At 41.8% G+C, this 20,252-nt stretch overlaps 1 protein-coding gene across 1 annotated transcript in view; it reads left to right on the top strand.

Annotated features, from left to right (window-relative positions):
- The window catches only part of Cog5 (component of oligomeric golgi complex 5), a 266,865-nt gene extending 246,708 nt beyond the window's left edge, over positions 1 to 20,157 (top strand). The window contains exons 20-22 of the mRNA XM_048415841.3: positions 13,446 to 13,572; positions 14,125 to 14,204; positions 19,443 to 20,157. Of these exons, the coding sequence (XP_048271798.2) occupies positions 13,446 to 13,572; positions 14,125 to 14,204; positions 19,443 to 19,557 (322 nt within the window). The 3' untranslated portion in view covers positions 19,558 to 20,157. The remainder of the gene's footprint in view (positions 1 to 13,445; positions 13,573 to 14,124; positions 14,205 to 19,442) is intronic.
- Positions 20,158 to 20,252: the final 95 nt, after the last annotated feature.

Here is a 20,252-nt window from a genome sequence, read left to right as displayed (position 1 = left end):
CAGTTGAGCACCAAATTTAGGGTTAGACTCCCTACAGTTCAGTTTAAAAAGTGAGTTAATCCCATCACTCAGAAAGCAGAGTCAGGTAAATCTCTGTGAGTTCAAGACCAACCTGATCTACAGATCGAGTTCCAGGACAGCTAGGTGTACACAGAGAAACCCTGTCTCCAAAAAATAAACAACAACAACAACAACAAAAAGTAACAGTTAGCTAGTTCATACTCATGATGTAATAATATAACAATTTAATGAGCGGATCTGTCCTTTCCATGACTGGACACTTTGTTCTGAAAGCATTTAGTAGCTTAATGACTTCAGTAGTAGATGCTAGAAGATAGGGTAGTACTGTGCATATGGCTGTTTATTCAGTAAAATAGGATTTCCAAATTCTTCATGTTTATGAAAAAGAAAATATTCATACTAAAAATATGGCTAATCCTATAAACTGGAAAGATCTAATTAATAGCCATCTATAACAATTTTGTGAGTATAGCTTGCTCCATAGAAAGAAGGCTTTGGCACAAACTAGTCAAATGTCCAAAAGCCTAATGCTCTATGGGTGTATTTCTGTAAATATAAGGCAGCATGAACTGTCTGAACCTTGACTCAGTTCTGGAAACTAGTGTGGTCGGTAAGTGTTTCCCTTACAATGTCCTCAAGCTGCTGCAGTAGTCATGTAGGAAGCCAGTGCTACTGACAGAGGTCATATGCTTTACCTTGTCAATTTGTAGTCAGCAGAGTTTCTTTCTTGTTTTCATTGCGAGCATCATGGACTGAATTTTGATTTTTCTGCAGTGGATAATCACTGCACATATGTCCATGATTGCAAGAAAACTTTAAGTGAGATCTTGTTTTTTGGTTTTTATGTTTGTTTGTTATTTTTTGTTTTGTTTTGGTTTGGTTTGGTTTAGTTTTTCGAGACAGGGTTTCTCTGTAGCCGTGGAGCGTATCCTGGAACTAGCTCTTATAGACCAGGCTGGTCTCAAACTCACAAAGATCTGCCTGCCTCTGCCTCCCGAGTGCTGGGATTAAAGGAGTGCGCAACCACCGCCCGACCTAAATGAGATCTTGTATATTTTTCAAGGACCTTCTTTGGGCCTGCTGAGATCTTTAAAAATAAATAAATAAATCTCTAAGTAGTGTGTTAAATTCTAGTTCTGCTCTAAGTTGAAAGATAAGATCCCAAGGTTACCAGTTTATCATTTATCTGTTTTGTCTTCAAAAATAACCATACTGAATGAATTATACAATCATGTACTTTGAGAAAGATGATAGTACACTTTATTAGTGACTTCCTCTTACTGCGATAAAGCATTATGACAAAAGCAATTTATACAAGGAAAGGTTTATTTTTATTTATGGCTCCAGAGGAAGAGAGAGTACATCATGTCTTCCAATATTTTTTGTTTGTCTTTTCCTCCATTTCTTTGAGGGAATTTTTCATTTCCTCTTTAAGGGTCTCAAACATTCTCCTAAAGTTATTTTTTAGGTCAGTTTCTTCTGATTCATCTATATTTTGTTGTTCAAGTCTTGCTGTTGTAGGGTCACTAGTTTTTACTGGTGTCATGTTGCTCTTTGTGGTGTTGCGTGTGTTCTTACCTTGTCTACTCATCTTTTCCTCCAAGTCTCAGATGGTTGCTCCTCATGGTGCAGTCAGGGCCATAGTTCCAGTCACCCCATTGGTCACTCCATGTTCCTTGAGGTCACTAGGCACTCCTGGGGTTTGCTCTGTTCCTATGGAGTTTGCTGTCTCAGACCTGCTCTAGCCTAGGTCATTGGCTCAGTCCTGTTTCTGTAAATGTCCCTAGTCTGGGTCTGCTCCTGGCTTGGGCTTGGTCCCACAAAGGTCTCTGGCTCTGATCTATTCCCTATCTCACAAATATTAAGATTAGCTCTATTTTAATATACACACAATAAAACCTAAACATGGTGTTTGGGATTATCAAAACAAGACCCTAGTACTACTACAGCAAATGAATGTCATTCCAGTATCTTTCTCAGACCTTTATCAAAGGCTACTGGACTGATGTCCTTGGAACATTTACTGACCCAGCCACAACAGCATTGTATTGTAAGTACAGACTGCTGTTTGTAGTAGTTTAACTGAGAATGCCCCCCGCATAAATTTGGATAGTTGAACGTGAGGTCCCAAGTGGGTGGTACTGTTAGGGTAGGCTAGCAGGTGTGGTCTTACTGGAAGCAGGCTTGAGTTTAAAGTCTCACACCACTCCCAGTGAGCTCTCTCTGCTTTTTGTTACAGTATATTTGATCACACTGTGAACCCTGAGGTTGCATCATTTAAATAAAATCAACCATAGGTCAAGAGGTGGAACAAAGAACCAGTTGACTGGAAGTAACTATCGAGAGTGAGGGGAAGTCAGATTGGAGGGCAGGCACAGGAAGTCGAAGGGAGGCACATCCAGTTGGAGGAGTATTAGTTTCAGACGGGAAAGGGGAAACATCTCTTTCTGACTCTGAGATGATACAGAGGAGGAAGGTCAGCTAGCTGCTTTCTCTGCCTCTCTGAGCTAGCAGGTTTTCACTCTAGCATTTGGCTCCCAAGCCTTTATTGGTAAAATAAAAAGACAGAGACTGACTTAAAACAACATTTGCTTCCTTACATGGTGGCTGAGGTGGCAATGGCAGACATGAAGGCCTCAGCAGAGAGGCTGAGGCTGTGAGGCACAGTGAGTAGCTGAGGCAGTGTTAGGATCAGGTGCAGCCACTGTGCCAGAGATAAAAAAGCAACAGCTTTCTGCTTTAGTTGGACGATGTGGGCTCTAAGATTCTGTATCCTGGCCCGGGGAGGGGGGGCAGGAGGGAGGACGCACACCTTTAATCCCAGCACTCAGCTGGCGGATCTCTGTGAGTTAGAGGCCAGCCTGGTCTACAAGAGCTAGTTCTAGAACAGGCTCCAAAGCTACAGAGAAACCCTGTCTCGAAACCCCCACCCCCAAAAAAGATTCTGTCTTCTGACACCATGCCTACAGCTTGTGTCCATGCTCTACTCTCTTGGCCTGAGCCAGGTCCAAGAGAGAAAGAGACTTCTGCTGTAAATACTGGGGTGTGTGTGTGTGTGTGTGTGTGTGTGTGTGTGTGTGTGTGTGTGCTTGCATGAAAGAGAGAGAGAGAGAGAGAGAGAGAGAGAGAGAGAGAGAGAGAGAGCTCTGCTATATGGTAAACACTGGTATGTGTTTTATGTGGAGAAGAAAAAAAAGAAGAGCCATCAAAACCTTGTCAGTTTTTTCTTTTTCAAATTTCCTGCCTCAGCTTTATTTTTTTAGTGAGAAAAACCAATAATTTTTTGCTATTAAATTTCTTACATTGTTTTCCCATCTAGAAATAACAAAAGAGCTAAAGAATAATATACCATCCATTAAAACATTTTCTAACAAGGTTGGGAGCAGGCAAGCCAAACAGTACCTCCGGCATAGTGTGAATCCACAGAAGACCTCATTCTGAAGTATTGGGGCTGGGGAGGACAGCAGGGACCTCTTTGCAAGGGAGGAAGACCTTGACAGCCAGATCCTTTCCAGTTAAGAGCCTACTCCTCCCTCCTACCCTCAAAGCCTTAGAAAACTCTCCCTTTCCACAGCATGCTGCCATCTGCCTCTGGGCACTCTCTCTGATGGTAATATCAGTGGACTAGTTAATTAAGCCAGCAAGGTTCTTGCATACATTTGCATTTTGCTGTCTCCATTAGAGTTCCTCGGGCAGCAAAAACCTTTTCATACTTGGGCAGAATGCTGCCTCAGAAAAATACTGACATTCCTGATCTGTCCCTAGAGGCTTTGTATTTTCTACACATGACACACATGTCAGAACTGTCAAGACCCTCTTCTTGTCTGCCTCTGTGCAGCATGAAATTAACCCCTGAGCACCAGATGCTGTAAGATTCTGACTCTTGACACTGTCACCGTAGATGCCAGTGTCGATATGTGAGCTGACAGGAAAGCCTGAGTTCAGCACACCTCACCTTGCCTCCCGAGGGGATACTTTGTTCCTGATGTGTACTGCCTGCTTTGCTGGAACCTTCTTCTTATCTGGGATTCGTAGATCAGTGAAAACAGCCAGGGAATGAGACTGTGCTATGCTGAAGCTTTTAGCAAGAGGGCAGGGAAGAAAAGAGAGAGAGAGAAAGAGCAGGTTCAGGAAAGGGACATCATCAGTAACTAAAATAGAATGCTCCTTTGTGTTGGTTTTCATTGCAGGGATACTGAGGCTTTTCTTTTTTGTTTGTTTGGTTGGTTTTTTGAGACATGAATTCTCTGTGTAACAGCCCCGGCTGACTGTCTTGGAACTCATTCTGTAGACCAATTTGACCTCAAACCCACAAGAGATCCATCTGCCTCTACCTCTCAAGTGCTGGAATTAAAGGTGTGTGCCACCACTGCCTGGCTATTGAGGGTTTTCGGAGGCCCTGATCTATTGACCATATAAATGCTGCTGTATCTGACCAGGTAAAGCCATGCACATGTTAATAAAGGGAATAGTTTGTCAATTAAATGTGACAATTGTAAATACATATTGTGGCCAAATGTAGGGATTCTGTCATGAGTACCTTATGTTAGAAACATGGAAGGACACTTGGTGTCTTTCCACAGTGTAAGAATTTATTGGATAACAATAATCTACGACTTGCATCAGTTTCAGTAGCATCTATTTGCCAAATAATCTACCTACTTCAATAATCTGCTGAGATGAATGCAGGTTCTTTTATTCCTTTTTTTACTAACATTAACTCTCATATCATAGCATGCACAGGATACAATGAATATATCTCTATAGATCTACATATATATATACACATATATATAAGTTACAGAAAGAATACAAGTTAGCAACAGTAGTAGTACAAGAGCTTTTAGAAGTTGATGAATTGAAATGCATTATTAAATTTCATATATCATCAAATGCATATATTAATAAGATAACAAGTCCAAACCAGCCTCAAGGAAGAAGCCTTTGCTGTAGAGTTCAAGCCATAAAAGAGTCTGAGTTGAGACTGAAGATGTGGCCAGTTGCAGAGACAAAAGAGCGAAACCCAGTCTGCAGCAGGAACAGCAGGTCTAAGTCCAGAGGGACATGCGTGTGGATGTCATTCCTTGGTGCATACTCTAGATATTAAATGATGGGTTGGTGTTAGCCCCTGTGATGACCATTTTATGAAATAGAGGTAAAGGAGTTACATCCTCTTTTTGGTCTGGCTGTCTGATAAGTTCTTGGGCTTGGTTTTGCTGATATATAATTTTAATGTACTCATATGCTCCTGCAGTCTCAATTGACCTTCATACATTGATAGATTAGCAAATTTTTACTGCTAAGATAATGTCATCCAGCTGTGTTACATGGTTTGTACTGAACAAATGATGGTGTTTGTGACTCCACCCTGCATGTAATTATCTCCCATCCTCAAAATGGGAGTCAAAAATCTGTTTGTAAAATGGAGTCTGTCAGGGCAAGTTACAACCTGAAAACTATTTTACACACTATGAAGTAACTTAGACTAGAACATATACACACAGACTGAAGGAAGAGGTGAGTCTGAACTCCTGGCTGGACAGTCCTGCTCTCTAGGCCCTAACCCCCGGAGGCACATCCCTCCTACCGAAGACCCAGTGACCAGGGAACAGTATCCTTTGTGCCCACTCCCAACCATCTTCCACTGCATCAACAACCAGTGGAGCAACAGGCCCCACCTGAACCTGGAGGAAGAGCGACCACTGGAACTGTGGGCCCAGCTGCACTGATTGGAGTAAAAGATGGGCAGATGGCAGTGTAAGGATACATTGTACTACAGAAAGAGCAGTACAGCAGCACCAGAAACTGGTGGTGCTGTGATAACAAGACCGGAACATCCAATGCAAATGAAGCAGAAGAAAATCAGCTTAAAAATAACTTTGTGAAGATGATATAGGCCCTTAAAGAGGAAATGAAAAATTCCCTTAAAGAAATGAAAGAAAAGACAAACAAACAAAAACAGAAGAAATAAATAAATCCCTTAAAGAAAAAAAACAATTACACCAGGCAGTGGTGGCACATGGCTTTAATCCCAGCAGTGGGGCAGCAGAGGCAGGTGGATCACTGTGACGCCAGCCTGGTCTACAAGAGCTAGTTCCCAGGATAGGCTCCAAAGCTACAGAGAAACCCTGTCTCGAAAAACTAAAAAAAAAAAAAAGTAAAGATAAACAAGTGAAGGAAACAGTTCAAGAAAAGACTTGAAAATTGAAATAGAGGTAATAAAGAAAACAAAATGAAGAAATTTCTGGAAATGGAAAAGCTGAGTAAATCAGGAATTACAGATGCAAGAATAAACAACAGCATATAAGAGATGGAAGAGAAAATCTCAGGCATTGAAGATACAGTAGGGGATTTAGATTCATTGGTCAAAGAAAATGTTAAATCCAACAAATTCTTAACACAAAATATCCAGGAATTGTGGTAAACCATGAAAAGACTGAACCTAGGAATAATATAGATAGATAGAAGGAGAAGTTCAGCTCAAAGGCACAGAAAATATGTTCAACAAAGTAATAAAGAAAACTGTCCCAATCTAAAGAAGGGCATGCCTATGAAAATACAAGAAGTTTACTGAACACCAAACAGACTAGACCAAAAAAAAAAAGTCTCCTCACCACATAATAATCAAAACATGAAACATACAGAATAAAGAAAGAATATTAAGAGCTGCAAAGGCAAAGGAAAAAAGTCAAGTAACATATAAAGGGAGACCTATCAGAATTACACCTGACTTCTCAATGGAAACAATTAAAGCCAGAAGGTCCTGGTCAGATGTTATGTAGAGACTAAGAGACCAAGGATGAGAGCCCTGACTGCTATACCCAGCAAAGCTCTCAATCACCATAGGCAGAGATAACAAGATATTTCAAGACAAAACCAGATTTTAAACAATACCTAACCACAAATCTAGCCCTATAGAAAGTAATAGAAGGAAAACCCCAACCCAAGGAAGTTAGCCACACCCACGAAAGCACAGCAACTCTCAAAGAAGGGAAAAACACACTCTATACCCCTAGCAACAACAAAAACAAAAATATCAGGAACTAACAATCACTGGTCATTAATATCCATTAATATTAATGGATTCAATTCACCTATAAAAACACACACAGGCTAACAGATTGGATATGAAAACCGAATCCATCCTTCTGCTGCGTAAAAGAAGCACACCTCTACTTCAGAGACATTGCCTTAAAGGGTTGGGAAAAGATTTTCCAAATAAACCTAAGAAACAAGCTGGTGTAACTATTCTAATAGCTATCAAAATAGACTTCAAACTAAAGGTAGTCAAACAAGATGAAGAAGGACATTTCATATTTGTCACAGGAAAAACCCATCAAGATGAAATCTCAATTCTCATCATCTATGTCCCAAATAAAAGGGCATCCATATTTGTAAGAGATACATTACTAAAGCTTAAATCACACATCAAGCCCCACACACTAATAGTGGGAGACTTCAACACCCCACTCTCACCACTGGACATGTCTGCCAGACATAAACTTAACAGAGTAATAAGTGAACTAACAGATGTTAGTTAGATAACTCAAATGGACTTAACAGACACCTATAGAACATTCCCCCCAAACACAAAAGAATATATATACCTTCTTCTCAGCACCTATTGGAACCTTCTCTAAAGTAGACCACATGCTCGGTAACAAAGCAAACCTCAATAGATACAAAAAAAAAAAAAAATGGAATAATCCCCTGTATCTTATCGGATCACCATGACTTAAAGTTAGAATTCAACAACAGACCAAATTCCAGAAAGCCTACAAACTAATGGAACCTGAATATTGCCCAGCTGAATCACGCCTGGGTCAAGGAAGAAATAAAGAAAAAAATTAAATTTTTAAAAGAATTAATTCTAGAATTCAAAGGAAATGAATGTACACCCAGACTTATGTAACACTATGAAAAGCAGTACTAGGAGGAAAGGTTATAGCACTAAATGCCTACACTTAAAGAAAATGGAGAAATCTCATGCTAATGAATCAACAGAATACCTGAAAGCTCTAGAACAAAAAGAAGTAAACTCACCCAGGAGAAGTAGATGACAGGAAATAATCAAAATGAGGGCTGAAATCAATAAAATAGAAACAAAGAGAACAATATAAAAAAATCAGTGAAACAAAGGAGTTGGTTCTTCAAGAAAATCAACAAGATAGACAAACTCTCATCCAAACTAACCAAAAGGCAGAGAGAGAATATCTAAATTAACAGAATCAGAAATGAAAAGGAGATATATAACAACAGACACTGGGGAAATCCAGAGAATCATAAGGTCATATTTCAAAAACTTGTATTCCACAAAACTGGAAAATGTAAAAGAAATGTACAATTTTCCAGGTAGGTCCCACATACCAAAATTAAATCAAGACCAGATAAACAATTTGAATAGATCTATAACCCCTAAGGAAATAGAAACAGTCATTAAAAGTCTCCCGATCAAAAAAAGTCCAGGGTCAGATGACTTCAGCACAGAATTCTACCAGAACTTCACAGAAGAGCTAATACTAACACTCCCCCAAATATTCCACATAGCAGAAACAGAAGGAACATTGCCAAACTCCTATTATGAGGCTATAGTTACCTTGATACTCAAACCACACAAAGATGCAACAAAGATAAAGAACTACAGACCAATCTCTTTCATGAACATTGATGCAAAAATACTCAGTAAAATACTGGCAGTCTGAATCTAAGAACACATCAAAAAAAAATCCTCCACCATGACCAAATAGTTTTTATCCCAGAGATCTAGGATTGGTTCAACATACAGAAATCTGTCAATGTAATCTACCATATAAACAAACTGAAAGAAAAAACACATGATCATCTCATTAGAAGCTGAAAAAGCCTTTGACAAATCCAACACCCTTCATGATAAAGGTCTTTGGAGAGATACAAGGAACATTATCTAAATATAATAAAAGAAATTTACAGAAAGCCGACAGCCAGCATTAAATTAGGTTACGAGAAACTCAAAGTGATAAACTTTTGGACATAAACCACATGATCAACCCAGATAACAAAAGGCCGTTGACAAAGTTTGGAATCCTTTAATGACAAGAGTTAAGAATCAAAGGAATATATTTCAACATAAAGAAAGGTAAATTAAAACTGCTTTGAAATTCCATCTCACTCAAGAGAGAATGACTATCATCAAAATAACAAATGGTCAAGATCCATAGAAAGAAAAGCCCTTATTCACGACTGAATTGTAACTGGTGCAGCCACTATTGAAGTCAGTATGAAAACTCATAAAAAGAATTCTAGAAAGGTAGCTTTTGTATGATCCAGCTATGCCAGTCCTGGGTGTGTGCCCAGACACCTTGTCACAGTATGTCACAGATGCATTCCTTTTCTACAGTAGCTGAAGGTCCCCCAGGGAATGACCATCCTGCGTCTTATTCCAGACATGCCTGTTTGGCCCAGAAACATTAGAATGCTTGTATCTATTATCTTGGAAAATAGCAAATTTTTAGAGACTGGTGGCAAATTCCTACCACTAAAAGAGTTCATGTTCCTGGCTTCTGCTCCCAGAAGCTTCAGGACAGCACTCGTGACCCCTAAAATGCCTTCTAGAGAGCCTCACTTCCTGCCGGCTTCTGACATCTGTCTGTCCTCTCAATAGCAGTGCCATGTCCTGTGCGGGAAAGATGGCTGGCTGCATCCTGTCTCACAATAGGGTCATGTTTCCTCTCTCTGACTCCATTCTTTGGGAGTTTCTGAGCATTGTACTCAGTGGTCTTGCTGCCTTATCAGGCCCTTTGCTCAGAATTGGAGAGGGTAGGCTTGGTGGCAGGTGGCATGAAAGGGACCAACATTGATACTGAATGTGGGGATAGGGAGCATCGAGACCTCTTGTCCTGCATTTCATGATTAGCCTTAACAGGGTGTCTGAAAATTGACAGCTGTGAAACCATGAGTCATTTAAATGTGACTTTCCCTGACTAGAAATAGACATTTTTTTTCTAAGGGATCTAATACTTGACTAATTAACTCTACCTTCTGGCTAGAATGTGTAACCTTGGAAGTGCTGCTATATTTAAAATAATCTCTAAGAATGACAGTATGGAATTTCTGCTTTTCATGGCAGAAATTAATTAATTTGTTTTGTAAAGCACTGCAGGTGGTGATTACTTTTTTAACTTGTTGGTGCTTCAGGTCCCACCTGGAGAGGGCCCAGGCTGTGCTGCCTGGAAGGAGGTAGTGTGTGCCTGGTGCCCAGTGCAGATGCACACCCAGAACTGCTTGCAGGACTCTTTAGATGGCTGTTAGTGACCAGTGCAGAACTCTGGTCTTGGCAGAAAGACAGCTTATGTGGCTTAGAGCTCCAAAGGGACAGGTTGCTGACCCCCAAAACAGCTGGCTTTTACTAGACTGGGTTTATTAGCATGTCACCCAGCCTGTCTGTGGGCCAGCCTCCTAAACACAGCTTGTCCCTTGCATGTGTGCTTGGATGTTTGCTCCATGCCTGCCTCCATACCTGCTTTCTCCTAATCTTCCTTCCTTGCTTTTCGCCCCTTGTATCCTTTGTAGTTTGCATTGAAAATATCCTGAAGAATAATTATGAAAAACACAAAACTAACTTCCTTACTTTTAGATTTGACTTTGAATTTCCCGGAGCTGAAGATAAAACCAGCTGCTTAGCTCTCCTGTCAGAATGAAATGGGGCAAATGTATGGAGGCTGAGGAGGAAGTTTGTTCTTAGCACTTAACCCTGCCCACTTCCCAATGGTGCTGAGATCCTCCTGTCTCATTCCCTGAACGTGTATCTGGCTTTAGCTATCTTCTGTGTGTGTCTTGATGAGCTTCTCTTTGGGTTGGGTTTAGAAAGCACTTCGCTTCCTGTACCTAGGGCTGGTATCTGATATGGGGAAATTTGACCCATTGTTTCTTTAAACATTTTCTAGCCCCCTTTCTTTTTCTAATTCCTTCTTCTATTAGATGAATCCTGATGGCCTTGTTGGTCTTTCCTGATTCCTGTCAGCTTTTTTATTCCTTCCCATTCTGCTCCTATAACCTACTATTTTTGATACTGTCTTTAAAGTCACTGGTTTCTTATGCTTACTCAGGCTTGCGCGTGATTATTTAGTCTTTGTGTTCTTCATCTGTAGGAATTTTTAAAATTCATTTTCAAAGAGAGTAATAAAGCCAAAAATAACTGACCATGGTCTAAGAACACAGCTTCAGGTTGCCCCCAATACCATCTTCTAACATGGTATCAATTTCACAAAGTTTCTGTAGATTGGACACAGGTGTGTGTTTTGGGACAGAGCAGAATTCTTTGTTACAGGCCTCAGAGGTTATCTTGATGACATCTTGACCTTTTGTTGGTGGAGTGAGGGAGCTGCTTGTAAGACTGACCTGATAGTCACGAGGACACAATAAATGACCATTGAGGGGCTAAAGGTGGCCCAAGGCTGTCTGCCATCATGAACATTCTATCTCTCCACAGTCAGCCATGCTAACCAGTCCCTCAGCCTTGTAGAGTATTAAACACATTTTGCTGGGTGTTTGTTTGTTTTCCAAAAACATCAGTTCACAGTTCCTTTTGATGATCAAGCAATCACATTTTGTTCATGCAAAGATCAAATATTGCTTTGTGTCCCAATGTGCTCATCCATAGGATGAGAGGCTGAGTAGACAGGAACACAGTCACCAGGAGCAGTAAATACCAAACCTTTCACACCACCAGCTCTTCCAGATGTCATGATCCAGGTCTAAGTTTTTTCACCCTCTGTATCTGGCATACATGTGACATATAAAAAATAGGAATATTATACCTATTGTCAGTATAACCAACACAGTATGGTCTGAGGAGTTTAAGGCAGTTGCTGAGAGAAGAGGGTATTTTAATTAACCAGAAATGGTATATTTAAACTGCTTAGATAATGTTGCCCATCTGTAGTTATTTGTATTTGATAAGATGGTTTAATTGATGTTTGGGTTATTAATATGACTTACTATGTTTTGATTATAGATTTCCTTTTTAATCAGTTTAATTTCATAGCTGTAATCTCATGAAGGGTGAATAGTTCTAATTATCAGAAATGTTCTAAAGTACAAACTACCAGGACAAAAGCAACTGAAGAGAGGAGGACTCAGTTCAATTCCAGTTTATTCTGTCACTGTCACTGCAGGAGGTTACAGTGACAGGGACTGGAAGTAGTCAGTGCCACATGAGGGTGCTCCGCTGCCCTTATGGGACCCCTCCTATGAAACACTGCCCATTACATCTTCCTTCATCAGTTAATCCAAGAAAACCCTTCACAAGCATGCCCACGAGCCAACGCAATCCAGACAGTTCTCTTTGAGATTCCCTTCACTGGTGATTCACATTATATCAAGTCGATAATCAAAACTAACTCTCATAAGCAGTTTAGATAAGAAAAAAGTTGCCAGGAGGGGTAGGTTGCATTTATAGGATAATCTCTATAAGGACCTTTTTCTAATTTGTTTCCAACAAAAATCAAGAGTCTGTTGAGCATACTTTCCTGGCTCCTGGAACAAATGTTCATTAGCAGGAGGAAGGAAGGGATTGGGCTGTCTCATGTAAACTTTCTTGCCTTTATACGTGGTGTCGTTTAGATGACTGACATAGGCCTGCCTGTTTTCATACATTGGTGTTTAAATGACTGAGGAAGGAGACCAGGATACAGGCCTCTGTTCCATAGCTCATGTCAGTTATCTGAACTGTTGAGAAATGTGGCTCACTGGAGCCAAGGCAGCTGCACATCCTTCCTGGTCTGATGTTGGCACAGAGTGGCCGAGCACTGGTAGAGGATTAGATTTCCCTTCCCACCACTCCTATGAGAGAGAGTGTGATAGAGACTCAGAACTGAAGAGAGCTGTCATAGATTGTTGGAATAATCAGGAAAGTAATGACTTTGCATTAAAGACTCAAGTTCCATTTAGAATGAATACATAGAAAACATTGAGTTGACCCATGTTATGTTATAGCCAAAAGAGTTTTACATGAGATGAAAGCCACATGTATCAATTGAACTAAAAATCTACTACTTATACCAACTTGAAGGTGTCACTTTGTGCTTCAGTTGATTTTAGCCTGTTCATTAAATGACCCTAGAAGAAATTTTGCTGTGTTAATGAAGTAATATCAGACCCATTGATAAGTGGTGTTAAGGAAAGAGCTTAAAGTAAATCACCCTGCAAAATTATGAGCTTGTTTGGCCTGGGGTTGAATGGAGGTTTTAAAATGGGGCTTCAGAAACTAATCTAGGGCTGGGTGTGGTGGAACCAGTAGACAGGTTAGCCAGGGCTACATAGAGAAACCCTGTCTTGAAAGCCCCTCTCTACAAAACCAGATTTAGGAATAGCCACACAAAATGCCTCCCCTACGAGATCATCTCTGTCAGTGCTGAACCCTATGGATTCACTTCTTGTCCTTCTAGGCCCCTGCTCTTCCAGACAAGTGAGCACGTGGCTGATAGTCCGGCCGTGGGGGATGTGATTCCATTCAGCATCATCATTCAGTTTCTGTTCACAAGAGCACCCGCTGAGCTGAAGTCCCCCTTCCAGGTAACCAAGTGTCAGTAGAATCTGCATGGGCTCTTTCTGAGTCACTTTGTAAACAAGTCTCCTCACTGGGGGGCTACTAGCCACCCTACTTTATTTGGTCATGGATGTCTCCCTGAAAGTGGACAGAGATGGAAGAAAACTCCTGGGACCTGTATGTTTTCACAGCAGGCAGTCAAATTTACCTTATGAGTCCAGAATTAGTCCTTTAAAAAGAAAGATCTCAACTGACTAAGGTGGCCCATGCCTATAATTTTATTACTTGGTATGCTGAAGCTAGAGGATTGCCATGACTTCCTTGCCAGCCTGAACTACAGAGTGAGACCGTTTCAAAACTCATCAGTTATTATCAGACAAAACAAAAAAGATACAATTTCTATTTATAAAGTCAGTTGGCAAATTTTAAGGTTTTTTGGTAATCAGTTGCATGAAGGCCTGTGCCACGTTCTGAAATTCCTCAGTCCAGAAGGTAATTTCACCTTGAGTGTCATGAACTGCTATTTGTGCCAGTATTTGCTAAAGAATGTACTTTCTTCTCTGGTGGCAACCCTGAAGAGGGCAGAGTGGTCCCATGCACGCTTCTCCCAGTGGCTGGACGATCATCCATCTGAAAAGGACAGACTCCTTCTTCTCAGGTAAAGCTGCGTGTTCTAGGGGGTGCCGTCTGGGCTGGAGGCCCATGAGGGTAGGGGATATGGGGATGCTAAGGGACAGTGATTGTGTGGGCCCAGTGTGCAGTTCCATCGTGTCAGATGGCCCACTTGGACAGTTACTGCATGATGGTCTGCAGGGTACTGGCAGCTGTAGGGCTTCTAGTTCTTCAGACCTTCACACCCTCTTTTGTGCTGGCCGATGCCTGATACAACCCTAGAGCACAGACTCCAGCTGTAAAATAGCTCCAGCAATAAAAGGATTCACTTTGGCTCTGTATTTTCTGTCATTTTCATGTGCTGCATTCACTGAAATGGTAGCACTCAGATGTGAGTGAAATTTGAACAGTAACAGTTCTCGGCAGGAAAGGACCACTGAGAATCTACTTAGATACCACACATTCTCTGGTTGTGGTCTGAGAACACATTTCTGTGTGCACCTATGGCCAAGTGTGTGTGCACATCTCCAGCCATGAGCATGGTGAGGAGCATTTGTGTGTGCAGCTTGAGCATGTTTTCTCAATCAGTTCTCCCTTCTGAAGCCTTCCTTAGAAAACATCACCAGAGACCTCCTTCCCATCCTGTAGCGTCGCCAGAGTTGGACAGCATTTCCTTTAGCTCAGCTGACTCAGCAGACTTTATTGGCATGTGGGGCTGAGCTCCCAATTAGCACTATCTTCTCTCAGTTTTACCTGTTTCTGCTTTTCTGGTCTCTTCCCCATCCCATTCCATCTGCTAAATTGCTGCCTTTTATCTTTTTCTTAAATGTCATTGCCCACATTTTGTTTCTCACTTTTTTGTCTCAGTCTGTATAGACTTTCCATCCCCAGTTGAGCTGGTGCACTCACCCCCATAAAGCCCAAATCTGGGACTCACCTGCATGGAACCTTAGGCTGGTGGTGCACTTGCACTCAGACATCTGGACTCATATCCCACGGAAATCTCAGCCCCCCAGTTGTTGTCATTAATCATCCCTCACACATCTACTTTCCTGTATCCCACATCATGGGAGGTCACCGTCATCTACCCAGCCATGCTAGGGAACAACTAGATCACCATGAGTCAGCTCCCGTCACCTCGTTCTCTAATGCCAGTGAGCATTGCTCTTTAACTGAAGCCATTCTCTACCCTGCCATTCTTGGTCTGTGGATATATGGCACACCAGCTAGGCCATCTGATCCTCAGTGCAGGTGTGAGACATATATGGAGGTCATTCTCGGCTGTGTGCACAAGAAGGTGCCACTGGCACAGTTTTCAGGTAAAGGACTCCACTGCAGAAGCCCAGAGCTCATTGGAAACACCAGCCCATCAGTTTCTGAGAATGGCACCAAGCCACAGGTGTGGTGTAGGAGCCTCAGGAAACTTGTGTGGGATAAGGAACATGAGCCCGGGCTTCTCTTTCTTCGAGAGGAAGCTGACCCCGAAATGAGAAAGGCTGCTGGGTGAGCTTCCTGTCAGTACCCAGGTCTCCCATGTGAGGGAATTTGGTTCTCTTCTAACTTGTTGACTTGCAATGTCTCTGACTTTTTTTCTTAGTCCCAAAAGTCACTCAGCTTCAATGTACTTGGTAATAAGAGAGGATTCAGCAGGGCTTGATTTTGTCGTGTTAACGACTTGGAATGAGCTCATCCACATGGCTGTCCTGCTTTGGGTAATCACAGATCTGTTCTTCTGCTGCTTTTTAAAACGCCCCTCAGCAGTGCTGCTGCTAAGCTCATCCTTAGCAACTGAAAGCCATGATCCTAAGCCTCTTACCATCCCTCTACCTGCAGAGCCCAGAACCTTCTTGTCCCCAAGCAGGAAGTGCAGCTGCCTGGGGATCCACAGCAGCCTGGCTCTTGCCAAGGAAGGGCTTTTGTCTGAGAGATTATGCTTTCCTACCCGGTACCTCAAGATGAATTATGGCCCAGCCTGCCAGAGCATCATTGGATGATTCTCACCCTGTAGACAGACCCAGGGCAAACATTGGTCTGATGTCAGCATTTCCTTCAGCTTTGGAAGCAAGCCTTGGGGGAGCCTCATTCTGCTCCTCCCAGTCATCTGTTAGGCTGTTAGAAATAGGGCACAGTGTTCAGCAGTAAAGTATGGCTGCAGAATAGATTGCAAATGGTAAGTTCTCTTCTGTTGTTCTCTGTCGCCTTTGACATTAGGTGTTTTTCTGGAACAGTGAAGTTGACTTTAAAGTCAGAGCAATCACTGATCCAGGCCATGTGGGGAAATTGGGGGAGGGGGAGCTGTGCACCAGCTTAGCCACCAGGAAGGTGCTCCAGACATGTGGGCTCCAGTGCAGAGGTGGCCACCTGGCTCAGACCATGCTTTCACTGAAGATAAAACATCAGTTTGTATGCAGATTCCCTAAGGTCTGCAGAAATGGTTGGCTCTACCACAAACCTGTGTATCTTAGTATTTGCAAAGAGAAGCAATGCATCTAACTGTAGTCCTTTGAGGACATTTAGGTCGAAACCATTTAGACTTCATCAGCCTCATGGCACATTTATCTATTGTTAAAGAAAACATTTGGTACCATATGAATCCATGAACCCTTAGGCTTCTTGCCATTGTCCAGAACCCATAGGTTAGGACCCTATCTCTAAAAGCCTTAAAATGTCTGTATGGAAGGGAATGTTAAGTGCCTCCTTGTGCTTATCCCTGCTAGTAGATCCAGTTCTAGGTACTAAGTGCTTGAGATCGATATATAAGGAACTGTTAAACAAGGGGAAAGCTGGGGCCTGTTTTTTGGGATACAGGAGGTTACTTAGGTTGTAAGTACTGATCAGAATGAATTTTAATGCCTGACAAATAATTTGCTGTTTATAAAATATCTACTTGATGGGTCACAGAACAGTGTACCCTGTTAACACAAGCCAGTCCTTCAGTACTTATGGTCACTGCTTTTCTTCATTGAGGATTAACTCCAGCAATCTTATTTGGTTACAAACAAGCCTCTTATATAATTCTTGGCCTCACTTCCAAGAAAGCTAATGTTTTGCCGAAGCAAATGACATAATTTAATAAGTGCTTGAAAACCTTGCCCTGATTTTATGTGGGAGGGCAGTACTATAGTTCTGTGTTTTTTGATGGGTATCAAGAGAAAAGGCTAACCAAACTTATTTTGAGCCTCTGTCTATGCACTATTATATCACTACGAATGCAAGAGACTGTCGTTGCTTTTAAGGTACATTTTGTAAATAGAATGGATACAATGTGTCTACTCTGCAGCATTCATTTGTAAGGTTTCCCATACTTTTTAGACTGGCAAAATGTATGTGCGCACACACATGCATGCACACACCCCACTGCCTCAGGGATGGTTGAACCCTTGGAGCTTACTCTACAGTATCTCTCAGCCAGTCTCTAAGGACATTTGTGGAGTTGGGGCACCTGCCTGAATGAGTATGGCAATTGGAAAAGAAAATTTTCTTCATGGAGAAATAACTAAGGGTTGGCTTTGATATGCTCCACTGGTACATTTGATAAATACTACTTTCTATGAACATTGACTTCCACTCTTTGATAATAAGAATTGTTTAATGGGACTTGAGGCTGCACATATGACCCGAGTACCATCTTGAGAAGCTGGGTTTGTTGTTTTGTTTTTGAGACAGGGTTTCTCTGTGTTGGGTGTCCTGGAACTCATTCTGAAGCCCAGGCTAGCCTCAAACTCAGAGATTCACCTACCTCTGCCTCCAGAGTACTGGGATTCGAAGGTATGCACCACCACCAACCAGCTGTTGAGAAGCTGGCTTCTTAATGGCCTGCCCAAACTCCATAAGAGCTAAAAGACAGCATGAAGCCAGGAATTTAAGAATGCTGGGCATTGTGTAATCAGGCCTTTACATACACCTGTGACTCCAGGGTAGTTTTTGGTACCTGCTGTTAGGAAAAGTTTTATGCCAAAGGAAATATTTAAAGCTGGGTCCTAAATAATAAAACACTATCCAGGGTCAACACAAGAAAGGGCATTCATCCCAAGGTGATGTTCAGATAAGCAGAATGCATCTCTTTAATTGTTGGGTACGTGGGATGGCACTAAGCCAAACACCCTCTGCCAACCCCTATCTTGGGAGACACTTCCTGTTTCTGAGTGGAGAAATATCTTGATCTCTTCTCTGACTGAGCAATGGACTCAGCCAGTGGTTGAGTACAAACATGTGATTTGCAGGTCGTTTTTAGACTACACCAAACTACACCAAGAAGCCCAAGAAGCATAAAGGGCTGGGCAGTGGTTTATCACACAGCTGGGTTGTTTGGGTACCATCCTCTTGCAAACAAGGGATAGCTGGTGATGTGGGAGAAGCAGTACTAGGATGACCATCCCAGAATTGCCGGCCGCTTTACAGGGGTGGGGGACAAATGTGGAAACAGGATGAATATGAGGACATAACTGATTGCATAGAGATGGTAATGAGTTTCAGCACCGGTTTCCTGGGCTCAAAAAGGAAAGACCAATGAACAGTGCTAAGCATTTGGGGTAGATCCAAGTGTTATTTCAGATGTCCAAAAGGCAGATAGGCCAGAGACAGCCCCCAACAGGTGAAGCAAGAACACCTGACCACTATTTCCAGTGTTTGGGAACAACAAAGATGTGAGCAGAACAGTGGCAATTTATTCCTCTTTATAAAGAAGTACAAACCGTTCTTATAGCTTTACTGGCTGGAGATGTACCAGTTATAAACTTTGGGGCCACCCATACAACTCTGCTGTGGTTGGGGAAAATGGCCCTAGTGAAGGGCCTAGCCCAGGGCTGTGAATGTTGCTGCCATTGCTGACACCTGTCCCAGGGGCAATTGAGAATATCACGGAAGTAACCATGTGGTATCACACACTAGTGCCTAAGTTCAGACTCCTTGTCACCTACCTGCCAAAAGCTAAGAGCCCTAAAATGCTGTAGCTGTGGGCTCCCAGTCTTACTGTGTGTGCCCATGGTGCTTTCTCCCCTAGCTGAACTTCATCAACAAGCACAAGCTACAACCACATATTCTCACATAACTTCAGGATGGACATGGGGAAACACATGTACTGAAATGTGTAACAGACTAAATTGGCCACAGCTGAACCTAACCCAACTGGCCTAACTACTATACTTTGTACGATGTTTGAAGTACTGGTCTGTGACTCTGGGCAGAATAATTCCAGAAAGGGGCAGATATGTTGTTTTCATATTGGTGCTGCTAAAACTTGGATTTTATGCGATATTTTGACAGTTTTCTTTTGCATTCCCAGGGGAGCCCTGGAAGCTTATGTTCAATCAGTGAGAAGCAGAGAAGGCAAAGAATTTGCACCCGTTTATCCCATAATGGTCCAGCTGCTTCAAAAGGCTATGTCCACTCTTCAGTGATGTGCAGTCTCTATGCACCAACCCATGTAAAGTTGGCAACTAGCAACTAAAGACCATAGTCATTTTCTGTTTTTCCTATTGATCTTTCCTTGTTACCTCTAGTTCTTCTATGTTACAATGTCAAAATAGATCAATCATCACAAACTTTAAATTGTACACATCTGATTTTCTTCATAAAGATACCCACCATTTTTTCCTTTTTCAGATTTTTGAGCAATGCAAAATAATTATGTGGGTTTTTTGTGCCATTGTGCAGCTGATTCTATGTATCACTGCTTTTAAAGGGACAAGATCAGCTCACCCTGCTTCCCCCAACCAATGCAGTGATTTTCAAATCTCATGCTGGAGTCACACTGCTGGGGAGTTCTGGGTGCACACCTGACAGAGGACTCCATCCTGAAAGCAACAATGATGCTGCCAGGTCCAGTGCTCTGCAGAACCAAAGCTGAGACAGATGCACTGCGCAGTGTCCTTCACAACATGATGCTATACCTTTAAATGAAGCCAGGGTTTCCTTTATACTGTGTCACTTTATTAGAAACAGGCACTTGGGCTTTGGAACAAGGACAAGTTAAAAAATAAAATTTTCTTTTCTACAAAGGTTCTCTATAAATATTAGTCCTTAATTTTCTATTGTCTTTACTCCATTATTAACATTCTTTAATTTTTAAAATCCTACCAGACACCTAATTATA

Source organism: Myodes glareolus, chromosome 11 (assembly GCF_982192425.1).
Source record: "Myodes glareolus chromosome 11, mMyoGla1.1, whole genome shotgun sequence".
In the NCBI taxonomy this organism is placed as follows: domain Eukaryota; kingdom Metazoa; phylum Chordata; class Mammalia; order Rodentia; family Cricetidae; genus Myodes; species Myodes glareolus.
The sequence above is the reverse complement of the archived record's forward strand: the minus strand, read 5'-3'. Positions and strand labels throughout refer to the sequence as shown.